The sequence below is a fragment of the Triticum dicoccoides genome, chromosome 3B (assembly GCF_002162155.2).
Source record: "Triticum dicoccoides isolate Atlit2015 ecotype Zavitan chromosome 3B, WEW_v2.0, whole genome shotgun sequence".
Taxonomy (NCBI): domain Eukaryota; kingdom Viridiplantae; phylum Streptophyta; class Magnoliopsida; order Poales; family Poaceae; genus Triticum; species Triticum dicoccoides.
In genome coordinates this window covers 441,100,205-441,115,228 of record NC_041385.1, presented here as the reverse complement: position 1 = coordinate 441,115,228, position 15,024 = coordinate 441,100,205, and the positions used below count along the sequence as shown (strand labels likewise).

At 44.9% G+C, this 15,024-nt stretch overlaps 1 protein-coding gene across 1 annotated transcript; it reads right to left on the bottom strand.

The window, feature by feature from the left end:
- Nucleotides 1–12,266: 12,266 nt before the first annotated feature.
- Nucleotides 12,267–12,729, bottom strand: LOC119281364. The gene has a single exon (XM_037561885.1). The coding sequence runs from the start codon at nucleotides 12,690–12,692 to the stop codon at nucleotides 12,282–12,284; it is 411 nt and encodes a 136-aa protein (XP_037417782.1). The 5' UTR covers nucleotides 12,693–12,729; the 3' UTR covers nucleotides 12,267–12,281.
- Nucleotides 12,730–15,024: the final 2,295 nt, after the last annotated feature.

Genomic DNA, 15,024 nt, shown 5'->3' with positions numbered 1-15,024 from the left:
GTAAGGATCGTGTTGCTTTTTTCTTATCGAATCCTCTAGGGCTGTATTGATTTTGAGATGTATACTCTTCCTTGCTCCCGGCAGAAAATCTGTAGACACTATGAACAGGATCTTCACTTTGCATCCGAAAATTAGGAACCATCACGTTGTTGTTTGATTACAAAAATTAGGAAGCATGGGATGATGTCTACTGAATTGGGATTAACTTGTGCCGAATTCTTTATGAACTGTTTTTTTCTATATGAACTCGTTTGTTCAACTGGATAATAAAAAAATTAGTTTGGAGTGATGTTGCAAAAGCACTATCTCCATAGAAAAATTCATATGAGAACTTTCGGATCAAAGTGGACATGATGTTTTCGGATCAGCATATGATAACAAGTAATATAGTGAGTTTATTGCATTTCTATACAATGATTTTCTCATATAGTTAATGATATTTGACTCAGTGTCCTCATTATATATGTTGAAATGTTTGGGCCTAGAGCCCATATGACAATTTCAGATTTGATCTCTAAGGGCCCATGTAGGTGGCATGACAATGTGGTGGGAAGTTTAGTCCCACCATGCTAGTGGAAGGAAAGTTAGAATGGTTTATAAAGGTGGCTCTTCTACATGCTATTGGAGTTTGAGAAGAGAAGAGGTCCTCGCGCACTCCTCCTCCTCCGCACGCCACGCCACGCCACGCCACGTGGGCTCGCTCCTATGCGCTTCTTTTTGCCGGTCAGGAACGGAGAGTCTTTGACAGGTAGAGCCGCGATCTGAGACGTCGGATCGTGGGCTACCGACTTGGATGTGGGTTTAGCCCACGTCTCTCCACGCGCGGCCGCACATATATATGTGGGGCGCTGCCAACCCTAGCCGCCGCGAAAACAGAACGCATCTCCGCCTCCACGCCCACGTCGTTCCTCTGCTGCTGCTGCCGCCGGCGACTCCATCCCGTTCACCGCATACATGGTTGACGGGAGAGCAGGTCTCCAAAACTCCGTCTCTCTGGTTCCTGTACGGGAGAGAGGCGAATAGGTTTTTGGGAAGCGACTACGCGACTGCTCGCTTCCGATCCACTACTTCCTCTACGTCCGCGCCGTCTCCGTCATCACCATGTCCAGCGACGCCGAACGCGCCGCCGCCGAGAAGACCGAGGCCGACAAGAAGGCCGTCGAGGACGCTTCTGCTGCTGCTGTCACCGCGGCAGCGGCTTCTGCATGGCCTACTGGAGGGTATACCGCGTTTATCCCTCTCCTGATAATTTCTGTATTAGCAGTGCTAGCATCATGTGTAGATTTGTCTACTATTTGCGTAGTACATGTTTGTCTAGATCAGTACCAGTATGTTCCTAGTTCTGTCAATGCCATGCTCGTTATCTACTTATGGATTAAATTAGTCGAAAAATTGCCTATTTTCTTAGCAATCTAAAAACCTATTATGTGTAGGAATTTTTCGGCAAGTGGCTTTGCCGCAGCACTGAAACCGGATAAGTTTACCGGTACGTATTTTAAGCGTTGGCAGACAAAGACCACTTTATGGCTTACGGCTATGAACGTGTTCTGGGTCACCGGTGTGTCCACGGGAACGATTGCTCCTAAACAGGAGAAGGCGTTCAGGGAGGCAACCACTGTGTTTCTAGGAGCAGTTCTTAGTGTGATCGGAGATAAACTGGTCGACGCATATTTACATGTGCATGTCGCCAAGGACTTGTGGGAGGCGCTCGAATCTAAGTTCGGGGCCGCCGATGCAGGGAGCGAGATGTATATTGAGAGCAGTTCCACGATTACAAGATGGTTGAGAACCGTCCTGTACTGGAGCAGGCTCATGAGATAATATGCATTGTTAAGGAGCTTGAGCTTCTGAAGTGCGAGTTACCGGGCAAGTTTGTCGCGGGCTGCATAATCGCTAAGCTCCCTAATTCCTGGAGGAACTTTGCAACCACTCTGAAACATCAGAGGCGTGAATTCTCTGTGGAGGATGTCATTGGCCATCTGAGTGTTGAGCAGAATTCGAGGGCAAAGGACTCGCACGGAAAAGGGGCCGAAGGGACTTCTGTTGCCAACATGGTGAACCAGTGGAACTTCAACTCCCACAAGTTCAAGGGAAAGAATGGTGTCCAACAGAATACCGACTTCAAGAAGAAGGGTAAGAAGACCTTCAAGAAGAACAAGAAGGATGAGGGCTGCTTTACTTGTGGTTCGGCTGAACATTGGGCCAACAAGTGCCCAAACAAGTTTAAGAAGTCAGGACAGGACTCCAAGTCTGTCAACATGATTGTGGGCAACAATGAGAATGGTGCATCTGGGTACGGTAATTTATTTACTGTTTTTTCAGTGTTTCAGCCTACCGATTGGTGGGTGGATACAGGTGCAGGTGTTCATGTGTGTGCTGACATTTCGTTGTTCTCTTCTTACCAGGTCACAGGCCACGGGTCCGTATTGATGGGGAATGACGCGAGTGCTTCTGTTTATGGTGTTGGCACGGTCGATCTGAAGTTTACTTCGGGAAGGATCGTGTAGCTGAAGAACGTGCATCATGTCCCCGCCATCAAGAAGAACCTCGTTAGTGGCTCCCTTCTATGTAGAGAAGGGTTTAAGTTGGTATTCGAGTCTAATAAATTAGTTGTTACTAAGTATGGACTATTTGTTGGAAAAGGTTATGAGAGCGGAGGGATGTTCCGCCTTTCCCTTGCAGATTTCTGTAATAAAGTCGTGCACCATATTCATTCGAGTGTTAATGAATCTAAGGTTTGGCATTCACGTCTTTGTCACATAAGTTTCGGTGTTATGACGCGGCTAGCTAAGTTGGATTTAATCCCGAGTTTCACTTTAGCCAAAGGTTCTAAGTGCCTGTCATGTGTGCAAGCTAAGCAACCTCGCCAGCCTCACAAGGCTGCGGAGGAGAGGCACTTGGCACCATTAGAACTCATACACTCTGATCTTTGTGAGATGAACGGTGTATTGACTAAAGGTGGAAAGAAATATTTCATGACATTGATAGATGATTCCACTAGATATTGCTATGTGTATCTGTTAAATACTAAAGATGAGGCTCTACACTACTTTAAAATCTATAAGGCAGAAGTTGAGAATCAACTTGAAAAGAAAATTAAACGATTCTGTTCAGATCGTGGTGGAGAGTACTTCTCGAGTGAGTTTGATTCCTTCTGTGCGGAACACGGCATTATTCATGAGAGGACGCCTCCCTATTCACCCCAGTCAAACGGGGTTGCCGAGCGGAAAAACCGTACTCTAACTGATCTGGTTAACGCCATGTTAGATACGTCGGGTTTATCCAAGGCATGGTGGGGGGAGGCTATATTGACGGCATGTCATGTCCTGAATAAAGTTTCGATAAAGGATAATGAGATCACTCCCTATGAGAGATGGGCAAAGAGAAGGACAACACTCTCGTACTTGCGTACTTGGGGCTGTTTGGCGAAAGTCAACGTGCCGATCCCCAAAAAGCGTAAGCTTGGACCCAAGACTGTGGACTGCGTTAATTTGGGCTACGTTAAGAACAGCGTTGGCTATAGATTTCTAGTAGTGAAATTTGAATTACTTGACCAGAAGGTCGGTACAATCATAGAGTCTAAGGATGCTACATTCTTTGAGGATATTTTTCCTATGAGAAATATGCAAAGCACTTCTAAACAGGAATCTGAGGAGACTCCTGAGCCTGCCATTCCTATGGAATATTATGAACGAACACATGATGAAAATCCTGAGGAGGATGACGAGGAAACCCTTGGTAGGGGCAAGAGACAAAGGACTGCAAAGACCTTTGGTGATGATTTCTTCGTGTACCTCGTGGATGATACTCCCACTTCTATCTCAAAAGCGTATGCCTCTCGAGAAGCTGACTACTGGAAGGATGCGGTCCGTAGCGAGATGGATTCCATCATGCCTAACGGGACATGGGAGATCACTGAGCGTCCCTATGGTTGCAAACCATTGGGATGTAAGTGGGTGTTCAAGAAAAAGCTTAGGCCCGATGGTACGATTGAAAAGTACAAGGCCATGCTTGTGGCCAAAGGCTATGACCAGAAAGAAGAGGAAGATTTCTTCGATACTTATTCACCTGTGGCTAGACTGACCATCATTCGAGTATTACTCTCGTTGGCGGCCTCACATGGTCTTCTCGTCCATCAAATGGATGTTAAGACGGCTTTTCTGAATGGAGAGCTAAATGAGAAAATCTACATGCAACAACCAGATGGCTTTGTGATAGATGGTCAGGAAAGGAAGGTGTGTAAGTTGCCGAAATCTTTATATGGCCTGAAGCAAGCACCTAAGCAATGGCATGATAAGTTCAATACAACTCTGACATCTGTTGGTTTCGTTGTTAATGAGGCTGAAAAATGTGTATACTATCGCCATGGTGGGGGCGAAGGAGTTATACTGTGCTTGTATGTTGATGACATACTGATATTCGGAACAAACCTCAAAGTCATTGAGGAGGTCAAATCGTTTCTGTCTCAGAACTTTGAGATGAAGGACCTTGGTGTGGCTGATGTTATCTTGAACATCAAGCTACTGAGAGATAATGAGGGTGGGATCACCCTTCTGCAATCCCATTATGTTGAGAAGGTGTTGAGTCATTTTGGATATTCGGACTGCACACCATCTCAAACACCATATGATCCTAGCGTGTTGATTCGAAAGTCCAAAGGCATGGCTAAAGATCAATTGAGATACTCTCAAATCATTGGTTCACTGATGTACCTAGCGAGCGCAACGAGGCCTGACATCGTGTTTGCTGTGAGCAAACTGAGCCGGTTTGTTTCTAAACCGGGTGATGTACATTGGCATGCTGTTGAAAGAGTTATGCGCTATCTGAAAGGTACTATGAACTATGGACTTCACTATACCGGAGACCCGTCGGTAATTGAAGGGTATAGTGATGCGAATTGGATCTCTGATGCTGATGAGATGAAGGCCACAACTGGGTATATGTTTACTCTTGGAGGTGGCGCTGTTTCCTGGAAGTCTTGTAAGCAAATGATCTTAACGAGATCGACAATGGAAGCAGAATTAACAGCATTAGACACTTCTGGTGTTGAAGCAGGATGGCTTCGAGATCTTTTGATGGACTTGCCACTGGTTGATAAACCGGTTCCGGCTATCCTTATGAACTGTCATCACCAAGGTGAAGAGTTCAAAGGACAATATGAAGTCCAACAAACACATAAGAATGAGATTAAAAGCTGTCAGAAAATTAAGAAACTCCGGAGTGATAGCGCTGTACTATGTCCATACGGCTAAGAATCTGGCGGATCCCTTTACGAAAGGGCTATCACGTGTAGTGATAGATAGTGCAACGAGGGAGATGGGTATGAGACCCACATGAGTTGCCATGGTGGTAACCCAACCTATGTGATCGGAGATCCCGTGAAGTAGGACCTGGGATACAAGCCAGTGGTGAACTGAGGAGAGTAACTTTACTAACCCACTCCGTTGGAGATGCAATACTCTCGGAAACTGTATGAAAGGATGACTACTGTCTTAGTGTGTTCCAAGGCTTATATGTATAAGCAAGATGCTGTCCTACAGAGCGATCTTTGGAGGAACACACCTATGTGAGCCCGACTGCTAGTCACAGTCTATGAGATTGGGGTGATCTCTAGTAAGCTCATGAATAGGCCAGGAGTGTGACTTATATGCTCCACCCGAGGGGTCAGCCTTTGGCAGCCCAGTACTAGTAAGACATGTGGTGAAACTTCTTTACGCCAAACTGAAAATTTAAGGCATAGTCCATTGTTCAGTTGTGAAGGAGTGTAGCTACTTGCTCTAGGTGAAGCTCAACCTTAACAGGTCTTCACTGAAACACTAGTATATCAAAACAGCGTTTGGAACAAAGGACAAAGTGGCCCCCTGAGATCTGGTGGGGGATTGTTGAAATGTGAGATGGGCCTAGTGCCCATATGACAATTTCAGATTTGATCTTTAAGGGCCCATGTAGGTGGCATGACAATGTGGTGGGAAGTTTAGTCCTACCATGCTAGTGGAAGGAAAGTTGGAGTGGTTTATAAGGGTGGCTCTTCTACATGCTATTGGAGCTTGAGAAGAGAAGAGGCCCTCACGCACTCCTCCTCCTCCGCTCGCCTCGCCACGCCATGCCACGCCACGCCACGCCACGTCACGACGCGACGCGCCGCGGGTTGCGGGATTGAGCCGAGCCGAGCTCGCTCCTATGCGCTTCTTTTTGCCGGTCAGGAACGGAGAGTCTTTGACAGGTAGGGCCGCGATGTGAGACGTCGGATCGTGGGCTACCGACTTGGACATGGGTTCAGCCCACGTCTCTCCATGCGCGATCGCACATATATATGTGGGGCGCTGCCAACCCTAGCCGCCGCGAAAACAGAACGCATCTCCGCCTCCACGCCCACGTCGTTCCTCTGCTGCTGCTGCCGCCGGCGACTCCATCCCGTTCACCGCGTACACGGTTGACGGGAGAGCAGGTCTCCGAAACTCCGTCTCTCTGGTTCCTGTACGGGAGATAGACGAATAGGTTTTTGGGAAGCGACTACGCGACTGCTCGCTTCCGATCCACTACTTCCTCTACGTCCGCGCCGTCTCCGTCATCACCATGTCCAACGACGCCGAACGCGCCGCCGCCGAGAAGACCGAGGCCGACAAGAAGGCCGCCGAGGACGCTTCTGCTGCTGCTGTCACCGCGGCAGCGGCTTCTGCATGGCCTACTGGAGGGTTACCGCGTTTATCCCTCTCCTGATAATTTCTGTATTAGCAGTGGTAGCATCATGTGTAGATTTGTCTACTATTTGCGTAGTACGTGCTTGTCTAGATCAGTACCAGTATATTCCTAGTTCTGTCAATGCCATGCTCGTTATCTACTTATGGATTAAATTAGTCGAAAAATTGCCTATTTTCTTAGCAATATATATACAAGATGGTTCTAATGGTTCCTCAAAAAGTAAAAGAACTTATCAAGAGAAACATGTACAGGGAGGCGCAAGATGTGTTGATGATGGCCGAGGTATGCATTGCGGCCTTATTTGATTGTTTTTGTCATACAATAAGAAGCATATGCATATTTAAGATAGCTACATATTCACGTAAACCGATATGAGACCTGTAAATATCCCAAGAGAGGTTTATATTATAAGGGGTCCCAGGTTCTAGCTTCGCCCCGGGCCCCCGAAATCTCTGGACCAGCCCTGGGCCAAACCCGAGTGTTAAAGCATGTTTAGTGAGATTATGAGCCTCGGTATTCGAGCTTCTATACTCCTGGACTATATTACAAGATGAAAACACAGTTGAATAATGTTCTTTGATTTCTAAAACACAGTGGAATGTTTTATAAAAAAGAAAATGCTTCGTACATCTTCGCTGGGCTGGGCCATGTAAGTCGCTCGGCTCGGCATCCACCTGACACGAGATCCTCGGACTCAGATGCTAAAAGATAGATTTTGTTTATCAATCAATAATCTCACCTCACTTCTTTACATTAAATTCCACCTATTCATATACCCACGAGTAACTTGAACAATCAACAAACAGAGGATATGGTGTGGGTTTTGTTTACTTGAGGAAAACGAAGAAATTAAATTCACCGGTGCCCACAACATGCATGTGTCAATGAGAGATTTCATGGGAATTTAGCCAGAGGAAAAGTCATATGCTTGAATTGCTTCAAAGTGGAAAATATAGCAGACAAGAAAAAAAAATGCATGGCACATGCATAACGATCAAAGATGTGCGTGTATTAACTTCCCGGCCTCGATGGAGGCTAACTAGGAGTAGGAGTATATACATGAGCCCGCCTACTTGTCCACTGCCAAATTTGTCTTTAAAATTTATTCTTCCGAAGTCTAAGAGCTGGATAATTGATCTGAATTTTGTTTTTTACGAGAAAAACAATACTAGATCTCGGAGTTCGCTTACCCGCTGTCGTCGGGTGTCACTGTTCAGATGTAGTTATAATGCACTGACGAATGTTTTGATGGACACACTGCTTTTCTTTTCCGTTGAAACACATGTGCATATGTGTTAGTACCACTAATGATTAGTTGATTTTGAAAAGGTCGGCTTTTCTGTTATTTTTTTTAAACAATTGGTGCAATCAAAAAATATTCATCAGTAATTGTGAGTTTGAAATTTATTCATGGATTCCAAAAATGTTCATGAATTTAAAAAATATTCACAAATTCAAGAAATGTTCGCAAATTTTATAAAATACTTGCCAATTTAAAAATGTTTAAGAATTTAAAAACATTCACAAATTCGAAAAAAGGGTTTGTGAATTCAACACATGTTTGCAAATTTAAAAATATTCATGAATTCAGAAAATTTTAACAAGCTTGAAAATAAATTCGTGAATATAAAAATGTTAGTTTTCAAAAAAAAAAAGAAGAAAAACTGGATTAAAAACCCCCGCAGAAAAACAAGAAACGAGAAAAAGAAAGAAAAAACTGGAACAGAAGCGTCAAGAAACATCCCAAAACGGATGCAAAAGGGAACGCTATATGCGACGACCCACTACCGAAGCGATGGGAAGGTGTGAACACTGCATACCAAATGCTCTCTATTTAAAATCTCTAATTAAGTGGTATCCATTGTAAATAGTACTCCCTCCGTTCCTAAATATAAGGTGTATAGTTTTTGGCACGGAAATTAAAGAACACACATGGAGAAAAAATTTCACAAGTTTTGGGCAAGATTTCACCTGACTAATTGATATGAGAAAATAGAGGAGGTTGCTTGATATAAGGAAATGTAATCAAATTCCTAAAAAGTTTATCCAAACGAGCGGTGCAACACGATACACCTTATATTTTGGTTTTTTTATCTCAAAAAACTATACACCTTATATCAAGGAACAAAGAGAGTATCATTTTTATCTCCTCCGGTCAAGTGGCTTGTTGCAACCAAATAGTTATGATAGGGTTTCCTTTCCACGTGAAAGGAATGGATGGACTTCTTTATAGTTTTTTAGTCTTGTTTTCTCAAAATAAAATATCTCATGAACATACCTCCAAAGTACAAAGCGTTTTCATTAGTGCATTTCTCGTGTCAAAATCTTTAAAACTAGATCACATGTATATAGATTTCCACAAGCATTTTCCGGTTTAACATGTGCTTTCAAATTGTACTAATCTGTGCTTCTCAGTAAACTAGTTTGTGCTCCTACGGAGAGAGAAGCACACGTGTGCTTTCCGTGGAAGCACAAGTTTGCTTTCCAAATGAACTAATTTGTGCTCCTACCGGACGTGAAATACACTCATGTTTTCGCATAGAGCATAGGTGTGCTCCCGCATGGTGTGCTTCACATGGGACCACACATATGCTCCATACGAAAGCATAACCGTGCCCCACGTAGAAACATAACACACCCTATTCTCAATTTATGAAAAAAAACAGAAAAATGAAATGTAAAGGAAAAAAATATCAAAATAAAAAATAAAGAGCCAAAAAGAACCCAGAAAAACCTAAAAACCAAGAAAACCCAAAAAACAAAAAAAAGGGAAAAATCGATCCGTCAGAGAAGACGTCCAAGTCCAGCATGCGATATGTTGCAGTGCGCGACATTACCACATGCCCAGACACGAAAAATGACCCTCACTGAGGGCACGTGTTAACTAGTTGCTCCCTCCACTCCACCCAATGTTGTGGGAATGGGAGTGTTCCTATGATATCACTAATTAATGGGTACTCCATGCAAAAGTTACCCTCATTTTTTTTGATGGTGACAAGTACCGCATCGCATGTTCATCACTTATTGCAATTTGAGAGTCTTGGTCCACCGAGGGAAGGATGGATGGGTTTGTTTGTGCTTTTTAGTCCCCTTTTTATAAACAAAGTATCTCTTGAATCGTGGTCTAAATTATGAAACGTTTGCGTTGTTCCGTTTTTTGTGTTGAGATTTTCAAACGTTTTTTGTGTTGAGATCTTCAAAATTTGTTATCATGATGATAGGTTTGGATGTAATTTTTCTGGGAGATCTGTGCTTTCAACCTCTACTAACATGTGCTTCCAACATAAACTCGTGCTCCAATCTAGTAGTAACTTGTGCTCCCAACTAGTACCAACATGCATACTTTTAGCTACACGAATTTGTGCTCCTGACATGAACTAATCCGTGCTCTCACCTAGTAGTAATTTGTGCTCCCAACCAGTACCAACCTGCGTAATTCGAGCTATACGAATGTGTGCTCCCAACTTGAACTAGTCCGTGCTCCCACCTAGTAGTAAGTTGTGCATTCAACTACTCGCTCCGTTCCGAAATATTTGTCTTTCTAAGCATTTCAAATGGACATAACATACGGATGCATGTAGACTTATTTTAGAGTGTAGATTCACTCATTTTGTCCCGTATGTAGTCATTTGTTAAAATCTCTAGAAAGACAAATATTTAGAAACGGAGGGAGTAGTACCAACATGCATGCTTCCATTTACACGAATTTATGCTCCTACCTGGTAGTAATTTCTGCTCCCAACTTGTGCTCCTAACCAGTACTAACATGCTTGCTTCCAACCACACAGACATGTATTCTCAACTTGAATTAACCCAGTGCTCTGACCCAGTAGTAACTTGTGCTCCTAATGTGAGGCGCAAACTATGCTCCTGCTTGAAACACATCTATACTCTTGTGTGAAGCACATCCATGCACAAGAAAAAAATCCAACAAATACTGCAAAAAACAAGAAACCGGAGAAAACAAAAAACAGAGAAAACCAAGAAACGCACACAAGTGCACAACCGACGCTGTACGCGTCACAAGCATCACAGTTGGTGCAGCACACGAGTGCTTTGGAACGAAGGAAGAATACCCACAATAAAAGAAAAGAAGGGCTCACGCGTGGAGCCCTCTCAAGCCGCCACGCCGCACACTCCCACACTCACTCGAGCACCTGTGCTGTGCATCCGCTGTGCATCCACAGGGGGTCTCTAGGTGCATGTCACTCGTACGAAAAATACAATTGATTGCCTCGAAAATAATATTTTTTGATCGATCCATCAATAACGGTTATGGAGGAGAGAGGGAAATCGTAAGACATGTCTTCTCTTAATTAAGAGATGATATCTTACCAACAATATATTCTAGGGTGTACTTTTGGATATCTAGTTATATAAGACTAAAAAAAGAACCTTAAACATGTTTTGTTGTCTCCTCTTAAGTTACACGACGTGCTTATGATAGCACTGTATTATCAACCACTGACACGCCAAGCGATGCCGAAGCAAGCTCTACCGGCGTGATGTGCGCAGTATTTTTTGTTCGCAACTGTGCTGATCGACATCACGCAAAAGGAAATCCGTGTCCCGGTCAGATCGATTCCGGCTTGCCCCAGGAGTTGCGCCCCTTCCAGCTCCTCGGACTTGTCGACGTCTTTGTTGCTTCGGTCCTGGTGACCCGGATCTGCACCCCCCTCTGGATACTGGCTCGCTCGGGCCTCCGGCCATCGTCACATCCTCCACCGCTTCCCGTTCCGCCAAGCTGCCCAGCCGCCCACCTCTGTGCCCCGTTTGTCCCTCCATCGCTTCGTTGCTCGCGCGTCCGGTGTCGCTCCCATTCCTGTGGTCATGGTTCAGGCCTATGCCCGACTTCTTCTTCGATTCGTGCTCCGATGGCTTGGGATTGCTCTGACTCAGGCCAAGGCGAAATCCCTGCATCTTTTTCGGCTGGCGGGACACCCGCGGTGCCGTCCCCTTCTTGGAGGCGTTGTCACGGCCGTTGTCTATGCCCCTCTTCGAGCATCAGGGGAAATCCTAGGTCCGGTTATCCGGATCGGACGGTGATGGCGTCTCGGTGTCGTGCTCCTTTGTGAAGGCATCGTCTTGGTTGCTCGCGGTGTCCTCAGTTATGGATCTGGAGATGTTGGTCGTCGTGTTATTGGTTTGGGCTAGTTCTCAGGATGACGAGTTTAGCCGTGTTTTTTTTTCTTTGTTTGGGCTGAGCATCCCATGTTTTTTTGCTTTAGACACAATGCTCACGCCCTTGCGTCCGTGTTATGTGTTGTACCACATCTTATACTAGTTTTAACTTCTTCTATTAATGAAATGATACATAAGTTGTGTATTCGTGGAAAAAAGAAGTAGAATCCACCAAACCCGTTTATAAGCACGGTTCAAAGTACAACGCACACACTGGCACACACTTGTAACGATACGATAGTACAAGGCTTGGTCGTAGCCTTGAGAACAACAAACTCGCGAAATTAAACGAATGCACCCGCTTCAATAGCCAGTACCCCGGCGCCAGGTAGTAGTAGTAGTCTTCAACGAAGGCAAAGCCGCGGTATAAATACGGAAATGCTGCGGCCCGGGCGCGCCTACTGGCCCGCGGCGAAGGCCTCGACGGGGAAGGTCTTGGTGACGCCGGCGAGGCTCCTAAAGACGATCTTGCCGGTGGGCGGGTCGTCGACGGTGATCTCGTTGACGGGCGGCCACAGCATGAGCTCCTTGGCCTTGACGCCCTTGAGCTTCTTGATGCACTTGGTCTTGACGTAGCCGGTGATCTCCACGTCGTAGCTCACCTGCTTGCTCACCATCTTGAAGCGGTGCTCCACCTTCTTCTGCTGCGCGATCCACATGTAGCCGGTGGCGCGCACGAAGCCGACCTCGATCACGTCCGCCAGCGGCAGCAGGCCCAGGGGCAGCCCGAACTCCTCCAGCAGCGAAGCCGCCAGCTTCAGGCCCTCCTCGTGCCCCTTCTTCACCACCGCTCCCTCCCTCTCGGCCATGGCTAGCTGCTAGCAAGCTTCGTTAATTAGGTGCTCGTGTCGTGTGTGCTTATGTCTGAGGTTGCATTGCATCCGGCCGTGGGGGGTTTATAAGGCGTGGAGATGAAGCAGGAGGCATGACCAAACGAGTCATGTCACGGACTGTGTGTCCTCGAATTCATCGTTGGGCTTTAGGAGTTTAGCTTCGGCGCGGGGAGGTTCGGCGTGACGATCATGGCGAAGGGAGGGATCGCGTTGTCTACTTCTGTGTGTTGCGACCTGAAACGCTTGCTTTGTGGAGTCCGGAGAGCCGGCAACGCGCGGGTGTGGTATTGCTGCTCCATTGGTCAGTTTTGCACCCTGAGAATCGAGTCGCTGTCAGCATTTTGCGGGAATTTGGAAAGTGCGATTGAGAATTCTGCGTTTTCTGGTGACGTCAAATCCCTTCCTTCATCTTTGTATGGGATCCGAGCTCTCCGTAGCAATCCATGCTTTCAGAATGAGTCGCCACGTAGGATTCCCGTACTCGTCAGTTTCACTGAACTGACAGCATCTTCGAGACCAACAAGACAAAAGAGAACGGAAATCATCTCGTCAAACAGTGTTATAACTCGAAAAGTACCGCGGAAATATTTGTCAAAATAGCGTTGTGCTTGGACAGACAAGATTCAGAAGCAAATCAATATCAACATGGTCAACTTTGACCACAGAAATAACATGCTCAGAGCCATCTTCAGAAGTCGAGTGAGCCTTTACTTATCATCATCAGGCAAAGCAAGCAAATAACCAGTACGAAAGGTCAGCAGCACTCACAGGGTATAATAAAATGACAAAACATATACGGAGTACTATATACATTCAAACTAAACTCCCCGTTTAATTCTTGCGAACTAGTTGACCGACAAGACCGCGACAGTCCTACATTCAACTTGTTGCTCCTTCAGGTTCCGAGATAGCAAGTGCATTATAGTTCGAACGCATACACTGATATAGCGGTTTCAAAAAATACACCCACTCAAATATTCACCTCCACAATCAAATCGTAAAAACTTTATTTTCTTGTTACGATGATTTTTTATTTCACTCTGAAATTCTTTGCTTCAAACGTTTCAGAGTTATGCTTCATTAAGTAGATATATCCATATCTGCTCAAATCATCTGTGAAGGTAAGAAAATAACGATACCCGCCACGAGCCTCAACACTTATTGGAACGCATACATCGGTACGTATTATTTCCAATAAGTCAGTAACTTATTCCATTGTTCCAGAGAACGGAGTTTTAGTCATCTTGCCCATGAGACACGGTAAGCACCAAGTGATTCATAATCAAGTGATTCCAAAAGCCCATCAGCATGGAATTTCTTCATGCACTTTACACCAATATAACCTAAACGACAGTGCAACAAATAAGTTGCACTATCATTATCAACTTTATATTTTTTGGCTTCAATATTATGAACATGTGTATCATCATGATCGAGATTCAACAAAAATAGACCACTCAGCAAGGTGCATGACCATAAAAGATATTACTCATATAAATAAAACAATCATTATTCTTTGATTTAAATGAATAACCTTCTCGCATCAAACAAGATCCAGATATAATGTTCATGCTCAACGCTGGCACCAAATAACAATTATTCAGGTCTAAAACTAATCCCGAAGATAGATGTAGAGATAGTGTGCCGACGGCGATCACATCGACCTTGAAACCATTTCCCACGCGCATCATCACCTCGTCCTTAGCCAATCTTCGTTTAATCCGTAGCCCCTGTTTCGAGTTGCAAATGAGCAACAGAACCAGTATCAAATACCCAGGCGCTACTACGAGCATTAGTAAGGTACACCTCAATAACATGTATATCAAATATACCTTTCACTTTGCCATCCTTCTTATCCGCCAAATACTTGGGGCAGTTTCGCTTCCAGTGACCAGTCCCTTTGCAGTAGAAGCACTCGGTTTCAGGCTTAGATTCAGACTTGAGTTTCTTCTCCCGAGCAGCAACTTTCTTGCCGTTCTTCTTGAAGTTCCCCTTCTTCCCTTTACCTTTTTTCTTGAAACTAGTGGTCTTGTTGACCATCAACACTTGATGCTCCTTTTTGATTTTTATCTCCGCAGTCTTAGCACTGTGAAGAGCTCGGGAATTGTCTTGTTCATCCCTTGCATATTATAGTTCATCACGAAGCCTTTATAGCTTGGTGACAGTGATTGAAGAACTCTGTCAATGACACTATCATCAGGAAGATTAACTCCCAGCTGAGTCAAGTGGTTATGGTACCCAGACATTTTGAGTATATGTTCACTGACAGAACTATTTTCCACCATCTTGCAGCTATAGCACTTGTTGG